The 15660-nt window shown below is 49.8% G+C and overlaps 1 protein-coding gene across 3 annotated transcripts; it reads left to right on the forward strand.

Moving 5' to 3' along the window:
• Positions 1 to 32: 32 nt before the first annotated feature.
• Positions 33 to 15025, forward strand: znf638 (zinc finger protein 638). Of its 3 annotated transcripts, XM_061293987.1 has the most exons (32): positions 33 to 145; positions 935 to 2949; positions 3593 to 3654; positions 3817 to 4032; positions 4110 to 4471; positions 4545 to 4780; positions 6024 to 6158; positions 6266 to 6364; positions 6441 to 6490; positions 6569 to 6981; positions 7333 to 7935; positions 8005 to 8033; positions 8103 to 8237; positions 8317 to 8445; positions 8510 to 8548; positions 8630 to 8755; positions 8826 to 8952; positions 9031 to 9201; positions 9267 to 9469; positions 9550 to 9684; positions 9752 to 9793; positions 9874 to 10017; positions 10092 to 10174; positions 10271 to 10294; positions 10371 to 10935; positions 11020 to 13179; positions 13565 to 13670; positions 13763 to 13861; positions 13938 to 14228; positions 14347 to 14457; positions 14534 to 14655; positions 14726 to 15025. In XM_061293987.1, exons 2-32 carry the CDS (start codon positions 1039 to 1041, stop codon positions 14786 to 14788), a joined length of 8991 nt encoding a protein of 2996 aa, XP_061149971.1. In that variant the 5' UTR covers positions 33 to 145; positions 935 to 1038; the 3' UTR covers positions 14789 to 15025. The 3 variants fall into 3 exon arrangements, with proteins under 3 accessions (XP_061149971.1, XP_061150050.1, XP_061149891.1); XM_061294066.1 differs by lacking the exon at positions 935 to 2949 and having other exon boundaries at positions 36 to 145; XM_061293907.1 differs by having other exon boundaries at positions 40 to 2949.
• Positions 15026 to 15660: the final 635 nt, after the last annotated feature.

The following is a 15660-nucleotide window of genomic DNA, read 5'->3' on the forward strand; positions in this document are numbered from 1 at the left end:
TGGTGATTTTATTTTTTCCTCATTAAAGCGGAAGTGTACAAACTTCCGTTCGTGGTGAGGCTAACGCTAGTTGCTCTGCCAGCGTCTTGCTAGCAGCATCGCAGCGAAGAACACGAGCGTTTGCATGTGCATCTGTTCAACAAAGGTAAACACAAAAGCAATTTGTTTGGTATTTCGTTTTAATAATACCAGCTTTATTTGGTATTGTTTGGATAGTCATCCATTTGTATGGTTGGATTCAACAAACTGGCACGGTGGCCGTTTATTTCTTCACCCCCCCCCCCCTGATAATTCAAAGTATTGAAATAGTTTTCTGTCGTTGTTATCAGAACTGTGAAAGTTTTGTCATGTTTTCTTTTCGCATGTATGAATGCTATTACTCCATATCCATCTGCTGGGCGCAGTTCTCATCCTCGGCCCGATAACGCCACACGACCCTAACCATATTTTGAGGAACTTCAAACACGATTGTAGCATAGTAGCTTGAATTTCCATCCGTACTTCCGCTTTTTTTTAAAAATTGTTTTTGCATTTAACTCCACTCTTCTACAAATATTTTAGTTGTGTAAACAACAGGACCATTTGGTATGGTTTTAAGATGTATCTCATGTTAAGGTAGGATTAAATTGAACATATGTGTGCATTGCCTTGGAAGACATGTTGATACATTGCGTGCTTCCTGTTGGATATGTATTAAAGACAACCCAATAAATCATGTTAGGATTTGTGTGTGGTTGATGCTGGTGCTACTTCATCTGTGTGTAATTTTATGCGAGTCACGAGCAGGAGTACCACGACATCGTCACTGTCCGAAAGGAGAAGCAGAACGGGGCGGCTGAGACGAGACGTTCCCCCCCGAGGAAGCGTTCCTGTCCAGTGAGCAAGCAGTCCAGTTCCCTGCAGTAACCAGATTTTGTTTTTGTAACTTTTCCAGCTTTGTGTTGACATCGAAGCATTGTACTGCTTCTCCTGCTCCAGGCCCCACCAAACAGACCCCTGTTTGGCGGACGAGCCGGGAGCTCACTCCCGATTGTCACCATGTCCCGTCCTCTCTACAACCCCTATGCCCAAAGGCAGCCAGAGAACGAGCCCCGCAGGGTGTCTTCTCTTGTAGAACTTGGACAGAGTCTCAGCTCTTCCACGGGTCGGCTGCAGCCTTCTGAAAGCCAGCCGGTTTCTTCGCTGATGGCCAATTTTCGGCCTCAGCAAAGAGCCAATACCAATGAAGACATCCCGGGTTTGGATCAAGACGCTCGCAGACAAGAGTTTCGCTCCTCGGGTACGGCAGCAACCTCGGCCCAAAACCTTAGCAGGTCGTTTGACGGCAGCGGCGGCCCTCTCGATCGCTTGTCGAATTACGGCCGAGCTGATGGCGCCGCCTCCTCCTCCGCTTATTACCAGCCGTCAACATCAGGGGGTCGTTCTTTGTATAGCGCCTCCGGTAAGGATGATCGCAACCTCCGCCCTGTTCCAAGGCGAGATTTCGGCGAGTCAGGCCAATCTCAAGCTTCCGAATCCGCTCAACCCAAGTATACTTCTGAGACGGCCGCCAATATCCTGGTGCACTTTGGACTTGAAAAGGACGATTTGGAACATCTTATCTCCTACCCCGAAGACCAGATCACACCTGCCAACCTGCCCTTCATCTTGCGCCAAATCCGCATTCAGAAGACCAAGAAGGCCACTGAAGCCGATCGACCCAAAGTCTTCTCTGGTCATGCCCCGGCTCGAGGCGGACCTGCTAGTGGGGACAATTGGCGAGGTCCAGGACCGGCCAGGATGGAAAGAGTGAACGCTCCGTCTTCTCTTCTCCAGTCAAGTAAAGTTATAGACTATGGACATACGAGCAAATATGCTGGCAGGTCGGAGGAGGACGTTGAGTCCAGAGCTCAAAAAGCCGAGGGTGACCATTTGCTGACAATGGACAATTTGGACAGAAGAAGAAGCGAGCAGGAGCTGGTGCAGCAGATGACAAGAAGTACTAACCTGGCACCTTCTCAACGTGGAGAAGACTATGGACATACGAGCAATTACACTGGAAGGTTGGAGGGGGGCGCTGAGTGCAGCGCTAAAAAAGGTGACGGTGACAATTTACGGAGCATGGACAATTTGGACAGAAGAGGCGGCGGTCAGGAGCTGGTGCAGCAGACGACAAGAAATGCTAGCCTGGCACCTTCTCTCCGTGATCAGAAGGCAAGTCTCAGATCTTTGTTCAACTCCATCCTGAAATCAAACCCTCCCAAAAGTCAGGACCTGGTTAAACCGGCGGCGACTGGCGTGCCGTCAACGTTTCGTCCTTTCACTTTGGCGACGGAAGACACAGACGCTCGAGACATCAAACCTCAAGCGTCGAAAGCCACGGCTTTTGGACAAGTGCGGGATGAGCCCAAGCCCATCTTAAAACCGCAACCGGCGGCCACTTTTGTTCGCCGTGCCCACCCCACCAGACCTGACCTCGTGGTGCTCAGCGGCGGTAACCAACCACAAATGAAAAAATCTGTCAAGCCCGCAGAGGATCCGAACAAGTCCACGAAAGCGAAGACGCCTGCGACGTCGTCGGATGTCAAGAAAGTGCAGCCGCAAAAGCAGGCGCCCGCACAGAAGACTCAGCAAGTGAAGAAGCAGCAGGTGGCCAAGACCCAGGTCAAAGCCAAAGCCAAGGCCAAGCCTCAACAGCCGGTCAAAAATAGGACATTATTGCCGACTCCTCCGTTGGGGCAGGTGGTGTGGCAGCAAGGTTACCCAACGAGCCAGCAGTTTCAAGCCATCTCCAACGTCTTGAACGTACCCCAAATGCAGTTGTTCAACCCGGGCGCCGGCGTGGTACCGCCGGTGACCGTCTTCGAGGGTTTGCCGACGGCAGCCATGACGCTGGACTATGCGGCGACCACGCCCAGAGTCCTTCCACACACGTGTTCTCTGTGTAACGTACGGTGCACCGTGATGCAGGTGAGTGCAGTTGCCCTAACTTGTTCTGGATGCCCGTTCGTTTCTCTCTTTCCGTCACACTTTGTACGTCACGCTGTTCTATACATTTTGTACACACACACTCTTGTGAACCGGTGTTTCATTTTGACCAATCGACTGCCAGCGTTTGAACATCAACAGAAGGAACCAGCAACGCCGATGATGATGATGATGAAGAAGCATTTTATAGTTTTTTTTTTTTTTTGCGATTATCTGTTTATCTTCGAAGCAATTGTACTCATGGACAAACATTTGGATCATATTTGATAGTGATTTTTTTTTTTAAGCAGACTATGTCCACTTTGTATTGACTTGTGGGATCACATTTTCTTCCTCCCTGTGATGACCTTTTTTTTTGGTTTTGCTCTTCCTGACGTGACCTCCAACTATAGCAGAACCAAGTCAAGAAGGATTTTTTTGGGGGGGCGGGAGGGATAACGTCACTGGGGCCCGATGGACTGGTTACCACGACGATTTGTGCTTCAGCGAGGAACGGAATACTTTTCATGTGTGTTTTAATGACTCCAAAAGTCCTGTGGCAGCTGTCATTGTAAATTTTAGAACGCCGGTATTAATGCCTTGTGTTGTCTGGTCTTATTATTAATTGCTGTGTTTTGCCTGCCAGGACTGGATCTCTCACCAGAACACCAATCTTCACCTTGAGAACTGCAAAGTCCTTCGCAAGCAGTCAGTGTTTTTGTTTTTTTCTTTTCACCTTGTCTACTTCAAAAGACACGATTAATTCTATTAATTAGGGTGTAGATATAATTGTATCCTTATGTTTTATAGCGAGCCGGGACTTTCCGGAACCCATTTACTTCAAGGTGTTTGTGTGATGTTTTTGTGCAGATATCCAAATTGGCAGGGCGAGGTCTTGCATGTCCACAAGGAAGAAGAGAAAACCAAGTCGGCGCCCGTCCAAAGTAAGACACCCCGTGATGGGTCTCGCTCATCTTCCCGCTCTAGCACGCCCCGGGGCCGGCGCGGCTCGGACGCTGCGAGAGAGAAGAGGACGAGGAGGCGGACCCGATCCCGCTCGCCTCACAGCTCCAGATACAACCGCAGGTGCTAGCACATTTTCAATCTCCTTGCCAGATTGCTTTTTTGGCAGGTATGAAGTTGTCATTCTGTATATGTTTCAGGTCTCGCTCTTACTCCACAAGCTCGTCCGACCACCATCGCTCACGCTCGAGAAGTTATGAGAGGCGCCATCCGCACCGAAGCAAAGAGGGGCACTCGTCGTTGTCGAGGAGGAGCCATGAGAGGAGGCCGTCATCTCGCAGGCGGTCTTCGTCTCGCAGGCCGGCTTCGTCGCAAAAGCGGTCTTCATCGCGCAGGAGGTCCTCGTCACGTAGCCGCCACGATAGGCGCCCGTCACCACAGAGAAGCCGTCAGAGACGGTCGCCCCCTAAAAGGAGCCATGAAGAGAGTACTGCCGCCCGAAAGAGTCAAGAGACCTCAACCAGCGCCGAGAGACTTGCAAAGAAGCTTCTAGAATCATCAGGTCCGGCCGGCGTCCTCCACACACCTCCCCAGGTAGCAAAGCTTGTGATTTAACCACTTTGTCTTCTTTCCAGCCGTCCAGTCTTTGTCGAAGGAGTCTGACGTAGAGACCATGGTCAAAACTCTGGCCCCCGCCTTGTTGGCCGAATTCGCCAAAATGAAGTCGACTCCTTCAACCTCTTCCAAAGGAAGCGCCGCCGCGACATCGACGGCCGCCGGCTCTTCCTCCTCCTCCGTTGCGGCCAACAAAAAGCCAGCAGCGACCAAAACCACTCCTGGCCAGCAGAGAGTTGATGCTGCAAGACCCAAGGTTTGCCGTACTCGATTGCGAGATGAAAGGTCTTCTTTCTGCTTGCCTTCAAAGTCACATTGTTAGATAAATTGTATATATATGTTATCATGCGTTCCCTAATGAGTACTTATTAATAAGTTCTTGCGCAGAATGCTTACTGTTTCGCCTTGCAGACGTCCACCAGTCCACAACAAGTCATACGATGCTGTCTGGGGCTTCCTGACCTTCTACACCTCTGGGAATCCAAGAAAGTTGCTGATAGCTCAATCTACTCTGTTGATGTCTGCACATGGCATTCTGTCCTTGCACTCCTTTCCCATGGCGTCCTGTCTGTAACTACTTGTTTCACATAGAATTTTGTCATGACGTCTTGTCTGTGACTACTTGTTTATGTCCTTGCGCTCCTTTATTTTCTCATGACGTCTTGTGAGCACTTGTTTTACATAGCATTTTGTCCTTGCGCTCTTTTTGTTTCTCATGAGACTAGGCCATGCTTTCCCCCCCACCTGTTAGGGGCTAGTCTCACATTGTAGGTAGGGCATCCCAAAATAAAAAGAGCGAGGGGTGTGACAGATCTTTAGTGTATTTTGGACTGCTGTAAGTCTGGTTGCACTCCTCGCGAGAAAAGACTCAACATTCTGCCTCACTGGTTTTGTCTGCTGATCCTTTTGCTGATTTTGAACCTGACAGATTTTTGGGGGCTCGTCCGGGATTTGAACCCGGGACCTCTCGCACCCCAAGCGAGAATCATACCCCTAGACCCGGACGAGCCCCCAAAAATCTGTCAGGTTCAAAATCAGCAAAAGGATCAGCAGACAAAACCAGTGAGTCTCATGAGAAACAAAAAGAGCGCAAGGACAAAATGCTATGTAAAACAAGTGCTCACAAGACGTCATGAGAAAATAAAGGAGCGCAAGGACATAAACAAGTAGTCACAGACAAGACGTCATGACAAAATTCTATGTGAAACAAGTAGTTACAGACAGGACGCCATGGGAAAGGAGTGCAAGGACAGAATGCCATGTGCAGACATCAACAGAGTAGATTGAGCTATCAGCAACTTTCTTGGATTCCCAGAGGTGTAGAAGGTCAGGAAGCCCCAGACAGCATCGTATGACTTGTTGTGGACTGGTGGACGTCTGCAAGGCGAAACAGTAAGCATTCTGCGCAAGAACTTATTAATAAGTACTCATTAGGGAACGCATGATAACATATATATACAATTTATCTAACACACATCATGCTTTTTGTCTTTGCGCAGTCCGTCAAAGCCTCCGTCCCAACCATTGTGACACTTAGATCAATCCCCCGTACTCTCGCCTACGAGGATATCTTGGCAGCCGCCGAGAAGTGTGGAAAAATTAAATCGGTCGTCGTGTTTCGCACCAAAGGGGAGGTAGCGATCTTTGTTATATCTTGACACTCCCGCTCAGTGCCACTTTGTCTTCAGACTCCCCGCTATGTTCACTGCGTGTGTGTGTGTGTGTGTTTCTGTCCACGCAGGCAGTTGTGTGCTTTGAGAACAAGGAAGACGCAGACAAACTGAGGAACACAAAAATCCCCAAAATAAAAGGATGGCCAGTCTTCGTTGTGCAAGACCAGGTGGGGGCGTGTTGATGTTGTATCTGCGAACTTTCTCTCTGTCGCTAAATCTAAACCCCGTTGTGCTCTGCGGCAGGAGAGCGACTCCAAGAGCGACTCCAAAGTGGAGAAGAACAATCCTGAAAAGTAAGAGGCATTTCTTTCCCCTCGCGTGATCACGTTTGGTAAAAGGTCATAACGTCGCAATTGTTTTTGTTTTCGTAGAAATGCACCTGCGCCGTCCAAAGCCTCAAAGCCGCAAACATCCAAAAGTACCTCCGCTCAGGACAAAGCAAAGACTCTCCCAAGCAAGCAGATTACCAAGGTGGTGAAAAAGGTTCCAGTGAAGCCACAAGCAGGTGCTGCTGGGAAGAAGTTCGACACGACCACTCCGGTAGCCAAGACGACGCAACCGCCGGGTAAGACGACTAAAGTCCCTCAGCAAGCTACGGGTAAAAGCAAGCCGCCGTCCAAAGCCGTAAGCCACTCGCAACCTCCACCCGAGCCCATGGAAGTGGACCCGGGTGTAGCGTCTGAGGAGCCCAACCAGCAGACCATCGGGGCTCAAGCCGAACCGGCAGGAGGGCCGGCGCTTGCCCAAGGCGACTCACCTGACGCTGAAAGAGCTACCGCCCAAGGTTTGTCGATCAAAATTACCGTCACGGCGACATGCATATTGCAAAAGGAAATTGTCGCGATATCAATATTTTTGTTATATTGTGCTGCCCGTGTAGCAATTCTAATGTTGGGAGCATTGTGGAAATAGTCTTAACATTTTTAAATTTCTTCACGTGACCCTGTTTTATGACTAAAAAAAGGTATTTGAAAAATGGTGGATATACTTGGTTTTATAGCTACTGCTTACAAATGAAAAAATAAGTGGTAAGAAAAATGAAAATAGTCAAAAATCTAGTAATGTCCAATACGAAACTATTTGTACTACAACTGTCGCTCATTCAATGTTTTTTTTTTTCCCTTGCTGATGTCAGCCAAGACAATTACCGATGCAGCACCGGTGGAGGAGCCTGTGTCCCAACCTGGCTTGGTAAAATCAGAGGCCGACGGGGGTTCCTCACTCAAGGGTGAGGAAGCAGTCAAGGAAGAGGCTGCACCCCCCCGTGACTCTGACACAGCAGCGAAGAAAGAGCCGCCGAGCTCGGGGGAGAAAGACCATGTGGCACATCCATGTGGTTCAGACCCAACGGTTAAAAATGAGCCCCAACCTGGGTCCAACCCAACACTGAAGGAGGATCCGGCGGCCTCGGGTGAATCCGATCAATTAGCACAGGAGAATCTGGAGACCTCTTGCGTCTCGGGCACAGCTGCAAAGAATGGCTCGGCGGCCTCATCTGACGCAGCAGCGAAGACGGGCGTCGCGCTTCCGCATGACTCGGCCGCAAGGGTGAAGGAGGAAGCACCCTCTCATAGCTCAGATGCATCAGCAAAGAAGGGTGCAGCAAAGTCTACAGCGCCCCCGTGTGGCTCCAAAGCATCATCAAAGAAGAATGCGGCACCTCCGGCCGTTTTTAAAACAACCAGACTCTATACCGTCGGAGAGAAAATGAAAGAACATCTGGTTCCCGAAAATCTCCGTAAGCCCCAACATCTTTGTCCATATCAAACCACTCCTTGTTGCTAAAATGTCCATTTGTCGATTGCAGATATCAGAACCACATGCTGGAAACAAGAAGTAAGATTGAATTTTGGTGGATATGCCGTTGTGTCTTTCCTTTTATTTATTTGTTTTTGTCCAAATAAGGGTTCTCAGATGTTGATCACCAACCTGCCCGCTGATGAACACACCTACTGCGAGCAGGATGTCGTTGACGTGTTCAACCCGTTTGGAATGGCGAACTCTGATGACAACATCTATGTCATTCCTCAATTAGAAATAGTAAGCATGGCGTTGCTTCATAGATCCAAATGTTCTCTTGCGAAGTTTTGTGGTCTGATTAGAAAACCCTTTTTTTCAGGCATTTATTCAGCTGCAGGACTACGCATGTGTCTTATCTGCCATAAGAGCCAGCGAAAACGGAAAATTGGCTCTCAAAGGCCACACGGAGAAGTTGAATGCGCAAGTGGTGGATATCTCCATGTGGCCGGTACGCAGTCCAAACAAAATGGCCCACTATTGGCAATATTGATAACCCGATGTTTGTCCTGCAGGGCGGCTTCTATCAGTCAGTGATGATGCTGTTGAATTACGTAAGTTAAGTTGAACCATCTGGGTCAAAAGTCACAACATTGTCCGTCCGCTTTTTGACCTTTTGGACCTTGACCCCGCAGAAGGTGACCAAGCACGGCCCGAAAACGGTCTACATCAAAAACATTGAGCCGAGCGAGGTCTCCATCCTGCGGGAGGTTTTGAGGCGTATCTGCGGAATCGTAAACTTCATGCCGCTCATGAACAAGGTTAGTTGTGTGGAAGTTTAGTGTGAGAAGGCAGTGCTCAATGGTTGTTTGTTTGACCCTTTTGTTGCAGGTCTTTGTAGAATTTGCGTCTGTTCATCATGTCGATCGCTTTGGTGTTTGGTACTCGCTCCACGCTCAGTGTCCGACCTATCAGATCTACAGGTTGGGGCTGCCTAATGTTGACAAATATTCGCCAAGTAAGTCTCCCGGGCAGCCGGCCGGCATCAGAATGTCAAACGAGGACTCGAGGAGATCATGTGGTCTTTTCTCCACAGAACCAAGAAGCCCTGAGCTAGGCATGCCGGATAGGAATGCGACGTTCGCCGAGGCTGCTCTTATCGACTTTAAGCCCGACTTTCCGTGTCGCACCGCTTCCCCATTTTACCTGACCTTGAGGAGAAAGCCCTACCTGTTTTCCACCATTTCCCCTTGGTTCATCATTCCAGGTGAGAGCCACGCCGCTTCTTTGCCCGGTGCCCGTCTAACATCCAATCGGTCGTGCTTCTCGCAGCCTTCCTGACGGTCAAAAGAAAAGCCAACATTATCGACGCCGAGTTTGGCGGCGCGGCAATGGTGAAAACCGTCATGTTGACCGGCTTGCCTCAAGGATGTTACACACACGAGGAGGTGGCGAAGCTGGCCTGGCCGTTTCTCGCCAAGAAGGACCTGCGGGCACTTTACTACAATGTGATCGTGCTGCCGGCCCAGCGGAGGGTGAGGAGGACGCTGCAGCTTTGCGCCGCCGCCATCGCACACTGGTTGCACACCGCACCTTCTTTTCTCCTGCCTTCCAGGCCTTTGTGCAATTCAACGACTGGAACTCGTGTTGCAACTTTGTCCTCAGTCACTTACCAAGCCCGCATCGGGTGGGCCGCTACATTCTAGGGGTGCACTTGCTCATGAAGTCGCTTTATAAGGAACGCAGCCAGGTACGGACACCGGCGACAACAACTAGCGATGACATAGCTGACTGTGCCATTTGCGCTCTGTCGACAGGAAGCCGACATGTACGTGGCGCTGATGCGGCTCAGCAACTCTGTGAGTGGCCGGCGCAAAAGCCGCGGGACCCCGCGTGCCCGTCCGTCCTCGGCAACGCTTCTTTGCCGTGTGTCTTTCAGTACGTCGGAGAAGATTTGAAGACGCTGTCCGAGCGACTGCTTTGCGTGGAGATCTCAGAGGCCCGAAAACAGACCTATTACAAGGTTTTGGACGAGGTCTCGTCTCGCGCCAAAATTGTCAACTTCCTCCCTCTGGCCAACCGGGTACAAGAGTGACAACGTTTCCGACGAATGAAGGTTGTGGTTTCTCCGTTTGAACGACTATTTCTCCGTGGTAGATATGCATTGAGATGGAAGACGCCGCGGGGGTTGCCTGCGTGGTAGAGAAATGCAAAGATTTGAAAATGAACGAGCTAGCTTGGTAGGTATTCATTTTTTTCTTTATAATGGTGGGTGTTTTGTCTTGTTTTGAGTGTCGTACTAATATTCTCAAACTCATTTTTACTCTTGTTATCAGGAAGCCAGTTCAAAGCTTTTGCAGGTAGGACTTTCCAGTAACGGAATAAATGATACCAGCAAGTCGTAGCAGAAGTAACAGCTCTTTTGTTTCATTTCAGCGCTAAGAAGCTGGAAGAGTGCCTTCAGGATCCAAGGCAGATTACATTGAACCATAAGATCTACGCGGTGTCAGCCTCCCTGTCCGCTACTCCGTGGACCGCCCCGCCCACGTTATCGGCCGCTCAGACCGCACCGTCGGCCGCCCAGACCAACACCCCATCGGATGCTCCGTCTTCTTCATCCGCCGCCCAGACCGCCACCTCATCGGATGCCCCGCTTTCATCATTGGCTGCTCAGACCGAGACCTCATCAGATGCCCCGCCCACATCGTCGGACTTCCCGACCGCCCCATCGGCAGTCGTAGTTAGTAATCCCGGAAAACCTGTGGAGAGCCTCGCTTCAGCACCATGCGCTGAAGAAACGGCAGCTAAAAATGACTCTGTCAAAGTGGAACGCTCGATGGCTGAAAAGACCGCAGCTGTTCTGGAGGTTCAGGACAATAAAGAGGATGCGATGCTGCCAGCTTCCACTGGCGGTGGCAGTGACGTCCCAGATGTTAAAAATACATCAGCCGCCGTAGATCAGGACAAAGAGGAAAGCCTTGTGAAAAGTGACGATGCCCTGGTAAGTAGCGTCGACTTCACCTCGCACCGATTCTGTGTGGAGGATTGACAAATGTTGACTTTTGTCGTCACCGTTCCGATGCAGGGGGATTCTGAAAAAGACGTTCCTTTTGACCCGCCACCCTTCAATATAGACGAGTTTGTAACAGTCGATGAAGTGGGCGACCAGGAGGACAGCGCCGGCGAGGCTCCCTCTGCGCTCAAGAGATCTTCTTCCCAAGCAGAGCTGCTGCCTGCTTCCAAACGGACCAAAGCGAGCACCTCAAAAGAGTCAAAGGTCTCCGCGTCCACCCCGTCTCCCTCCTCCAGGGCCACCAGAAGCTCAACAAGAATGGGCCTCTCTTCTGGGTTCACGCCTTCGCCTGCTTCAATGTCAGCCAAAAAAAGGCAAAGAAAACAACCAAAGGCTTCACAACATCAGTCCATCATCTTGTCCACCACTGACTCCAAAGATGAGAGTCTGGAAACAATGGCCAGCGAGGAAGGTTATCAAGTGTTGGATAGTGTCGGCGAAGACCAGAAACCTCTCTCGGTGGAAGTCGGCAACCCGGAACTCGCCGGAAACGGCGCGACTGAGCTCCAAGCTTCTCCGGAGCAAGACAACATCGGTCAGGTTGACGGAGTTGAGGAAGAGCAGGCGCCGCCAGTTCATACATCTCAAGTTGAAGAGCAGGAAAACAGAGGAGGAGAAAATGAGGTGACAGATGTGAAGGAGGACGGCGTCGGTGAAGAGCAGACGGCACAGTCCTTGCAAACAAACAAGGATGCTGCTGAGGAGCCCACCTCAGCCGAGCTCGACCGACAAGTTGCTGAGACCTCCACCGGCCTGCTGAGCAAAGAAGACACCGTGGCCTCTGGACAAGAAGAAGGCGAGGAGGAAGCAGAAGCATACCAGGTGATTGACTCTGTCGAAGAGCCGCCAAATTCCGCCGAGGATGAGCACAGCGTCCCCGAAGCGTGCGAGAGTCGTGCCGCTTCAAGCAGAACACTCAAGAGTAAAGCGCGCACGTCTCTGAAGAACCAAGAGTCCACCGCCACCCCTAAAACTTCAGATTTTTCCAAGTACCTCGTGGTCGATTCTGTACAAATGGAACAAACGGTTGGTAGGAGGCGGAGCACCAGAGGAAAAGCACAAGGGCAAAGCGCCAAAATACCTGCGGAAGACGGGCCCACTTTCCACGTGATAGACTCCGTGGACGATGAATCGAGCACAACCCCGAGAGGCACCAGAGGCAAAAGAGGAAGGCCGCCCAAGAGAGACGCCGCATCGAGCGAGGATAGAGCTCAAGAAGAGAAGCCTGCCACGAGGAGGGCTTACCCTTTGAGAACGTCACAGGAAGGGCCCCAGGGCAAAACGAAAAATGAGGCCATCATTAAAGAGGAGCCCAGCTGTCAAGTCCTGGACCAGGTGAAGATTCCTCCAGCTCCAAGAGGCAGAGGAAGAAAAGGAAGACCCAAGAAAGCGGTCAAAACGGAGGAAGACGACGACGATGATGATGATGATGAAGAAGCGACGACTTTCCAGGTCGTGGACTCTGTGGACGATGAGACGGGCCAGGAAAGTGCGTCCTCTGAGAAGGCGCCAGACAGTCCAAAACAGGAAGACGTGACTGATGGGACGTCTCTGGTGAAGCTAGAGGATGAAGAGGAACCGACGTATCAGGTGGTTGATTCTTTAGAGGAAGATCCGGCCGAAGAAGAGGCGAGTGTCTCAGACGTTTGTGCGCCAATGACGACGGAAGGAGGACAAACTGAATTGAGAGATGAAACGACGGAAGGCGAGAACAACCAAGAGGCTGACGTCAAAGGAGAAGATGCGCCTTCCCAAGTGAAGACCAGGTCGTCACAACGCTCTGCTCAGAGCCCACCGCTTGCTACCAAAGACGACACGCCGAGCACGCTCGCGCTGGAAAAAGTGAGCGACGAAGAGAAGGACTTCCCCGACGACGGCACCAAGAAGCCAGCGGAGCGAGCCGAGGAAGAAGAGAAGAAGAGCGACTGGGGCCTGGAACCCGACGGCTCCAGCAAATGGCGGGCCAGGAGAGGCGAGGATGAGGACGAGCTGCTCACGCTGGACCAAGTGGTGGCGGAGGAGGGCGGCGAGCAGCTGGCGCCGGAAAGCGATGTCTCTGAGGGCGAGCTAGCTCTGGTTACTCTGGACGAGCTTGTGGAAGAGCAGGAAGAGGCAAAAGGGCCACCCCCATCCAGCGAGGGAGAACAATCGGAGGGCTGTCTCAACCCCGAGGTACACTAATGAGCGTGTCGTGCAAAAACCTTCTTGAAGTGTTCAAGAGGGTAAATAGATTTGTGCGCATGCCTTTAATTGGTTAATGTGTTAAAATAACAAATGTTTGGGGGAAAAATATAAAACTGACCTTGCTTTTAGGATATGAGGTTTTTAACCAACATTGGTGATTGATGCCTTAGCTTAAGTTTAAGTCGGCCATTTTGTCTCGAAGCAGCCGTTTTACAGTCAAGTTAGCTTTCCGTGTCACACTTTTTTTTTTTTTTGCTAGCAAATTTGATTTGTGACAAATGGGCCCTAAAATACAAGTATGACAATGCCACACGACATCCGAAGTCCCTTCTGACATCTTTGGACGTCACTAAACGTGGCTTGTATTTTGCAGACTCTTCTGACTTTGGACGAGACCGGGGGAGAGGAGGACGAGGATGAGAAAAGTGAAGCTGCGGGGACCTCGCAGTCTACTAAACGCAAACGTAGCGACGATGCGGGTACAGCATGGAGTCGCTGGAGACAAGAAAAAAACATGGTGGTTCAAAGGAGTACATGAGATGTTGACGCTTTTGCTTTTTCTTGCCTGTAGAAGAGGACAACACAAACTTGGTGACGCTGGACCAGGTGGGAGACGTTGAAGAGGACGTCTTGAGAAGCACGATGGAAAAGCGACACCGTTCAGCTTCTGGTTAGTCTCACGGGATGGATGGGTTGACAAAATGATGTGAATTGGAATCAAACGGTTACACTTTGTTGTGCCGCAGCCACAATCTCAACCGGAGCAGACCAAGACGAGATGGAAGCAGCGGCCTCTGGCGAGGCTCCCCGGGCTCCGAGCGACCACCATGAGGAGGAGAAGGAGGAGAGGGAAAAAGTGGCGGAGAAGGAAAATGAGCAGGCGGAGAACAAGGAAAAAGAGGAAGAGAAGCCAAGGGGGGAGGGGGAGGAAGTGGAGGAAAACACCGAAAAGGAGAAGGAAAGCGCAGAGGCGAATGAAGAGGAAGCGCCATCTGCTGGGCAGTCTCTGCAACGTTCACTGCAGAAATTGAGTAAAGGTAATCTGGGAATGATTTAGTCTTGGTTAGATTTGAGTTTTTGTAGTGAAAGTACCTTCAGGATGCTTATTTTCAATGACCATGTGACTGATCATGTGACCACTGTGTTCTTCCCCAGGCAAACGCGCAGCTGAGCTGACCACAACCGCAGCGAAACGATCGCGTTCTGAGTCTCCGTGCAGCACTCCTGCTTATGTTCTACCAGCGTTCAAACCAAACAACCCTCTCGGTACAAACCACACACTTGTTTTCCCTTTTCATTTGTCCCTATTTTTGACAAATCGTGTCATTCATCGGTGTGACAGGCATGGAGTTCGTCTTGCCCAAATCTGGTTATTTCTGCAAACTCTGCTCAGTATTTTACCTGAAAGAGAGCACGGCCAAGGATGTGCACTGCAGCAGCAAGAGGCACTACGACAACCTAAAGGTGCGCTTCCGTTAAAGGGCCTTGCTGCAAATCTCCCCTTCTATAACTTCCATGTTCTCTCTCTCCACAGAAATACTACCGCAAGCATGAGCAGAATTCACGATCATCCACTCAAGGCTCCATCTCTGACTGAGCTCCTTTCCAATGACTAATGCGTTTTAATTTTTGTCTCCACACTTAAAAGTTTTCCATTGTCCAATCAAATTTCAGAGTTCCATCTTGATAAACGTTTTTAGGCCTGTTGGTTTGTTTGTGTGCTGCAAAAAGGAGGCAGCAAAAGTTGTCCATCTTGACTAGTTTGTGTTTTTGTGTATTCATTAAATAAAAAGTTAAACATGTAAAACGGTTATTAAAGGTTCACAGTAAAATAGCTGCCTGGACTTGAACTGTTTCTTTTTCAATGTATATAGGTATTTATTATAAGTATCCATGTTTTATTATGATTATTATTTTTGCAGTAGCTGAACAACCGACAAAAGAACGAATTTGCTCTACAACCTTTCGTTTCAGGCATTTATCACAGACACCTAACAATTCAGATCAGGGCCCCCGGAATGAAAGTAATTAAGGAAGCAAACTATTCATACTTTGTCGGTATTCATTTACAGTCGTACAAAACGGAACGAATTAGAAGCCTGCATCGCTTTGGAGTATTTGGAAGAAAAGCAGGAAGTTGAAATGTGAGTTTAATTCCCCTTTTGTCATTAAACACCGCCGACTCAGCTAGCATCACAGCTATTAGCTAAGTAGCGCCAGGAAAAAAACAGCGCGACACAAGCACATTCCGCAAAAGATGGATTTGTTTTCAAAACCCGAAAAACAAACTTTGAATAATGACAATTTATGTGGTTGTACAAAAGTACAGTAAACAGTTTTTATTGTGCGGAAAATATTATTGGCAATATGAAATAAAAAGTAAAATTTAAGTACAAGCTCTTGTGTGCTCATTGCTGGCTTTTATTTTTTTACTCATTGCTGTCGTCTCATTTCCGTACCCAAGCACAC

Source organism: Syngnathus typhle, linkage group LG1, assembly GCF_033458585.1.
Source record: "Syngnathus typhle isolate RoL2023-S1 ecotype Sweden linkage group LG1, RoL_Styp_1.0, whole genome shotgun sequence".
NCBI lineage: Eukaryota > Metazoa > Chordata > Actinopteri > Syngnathiformes > Syngnathidae > Syngnathus > Syngnathus typhle.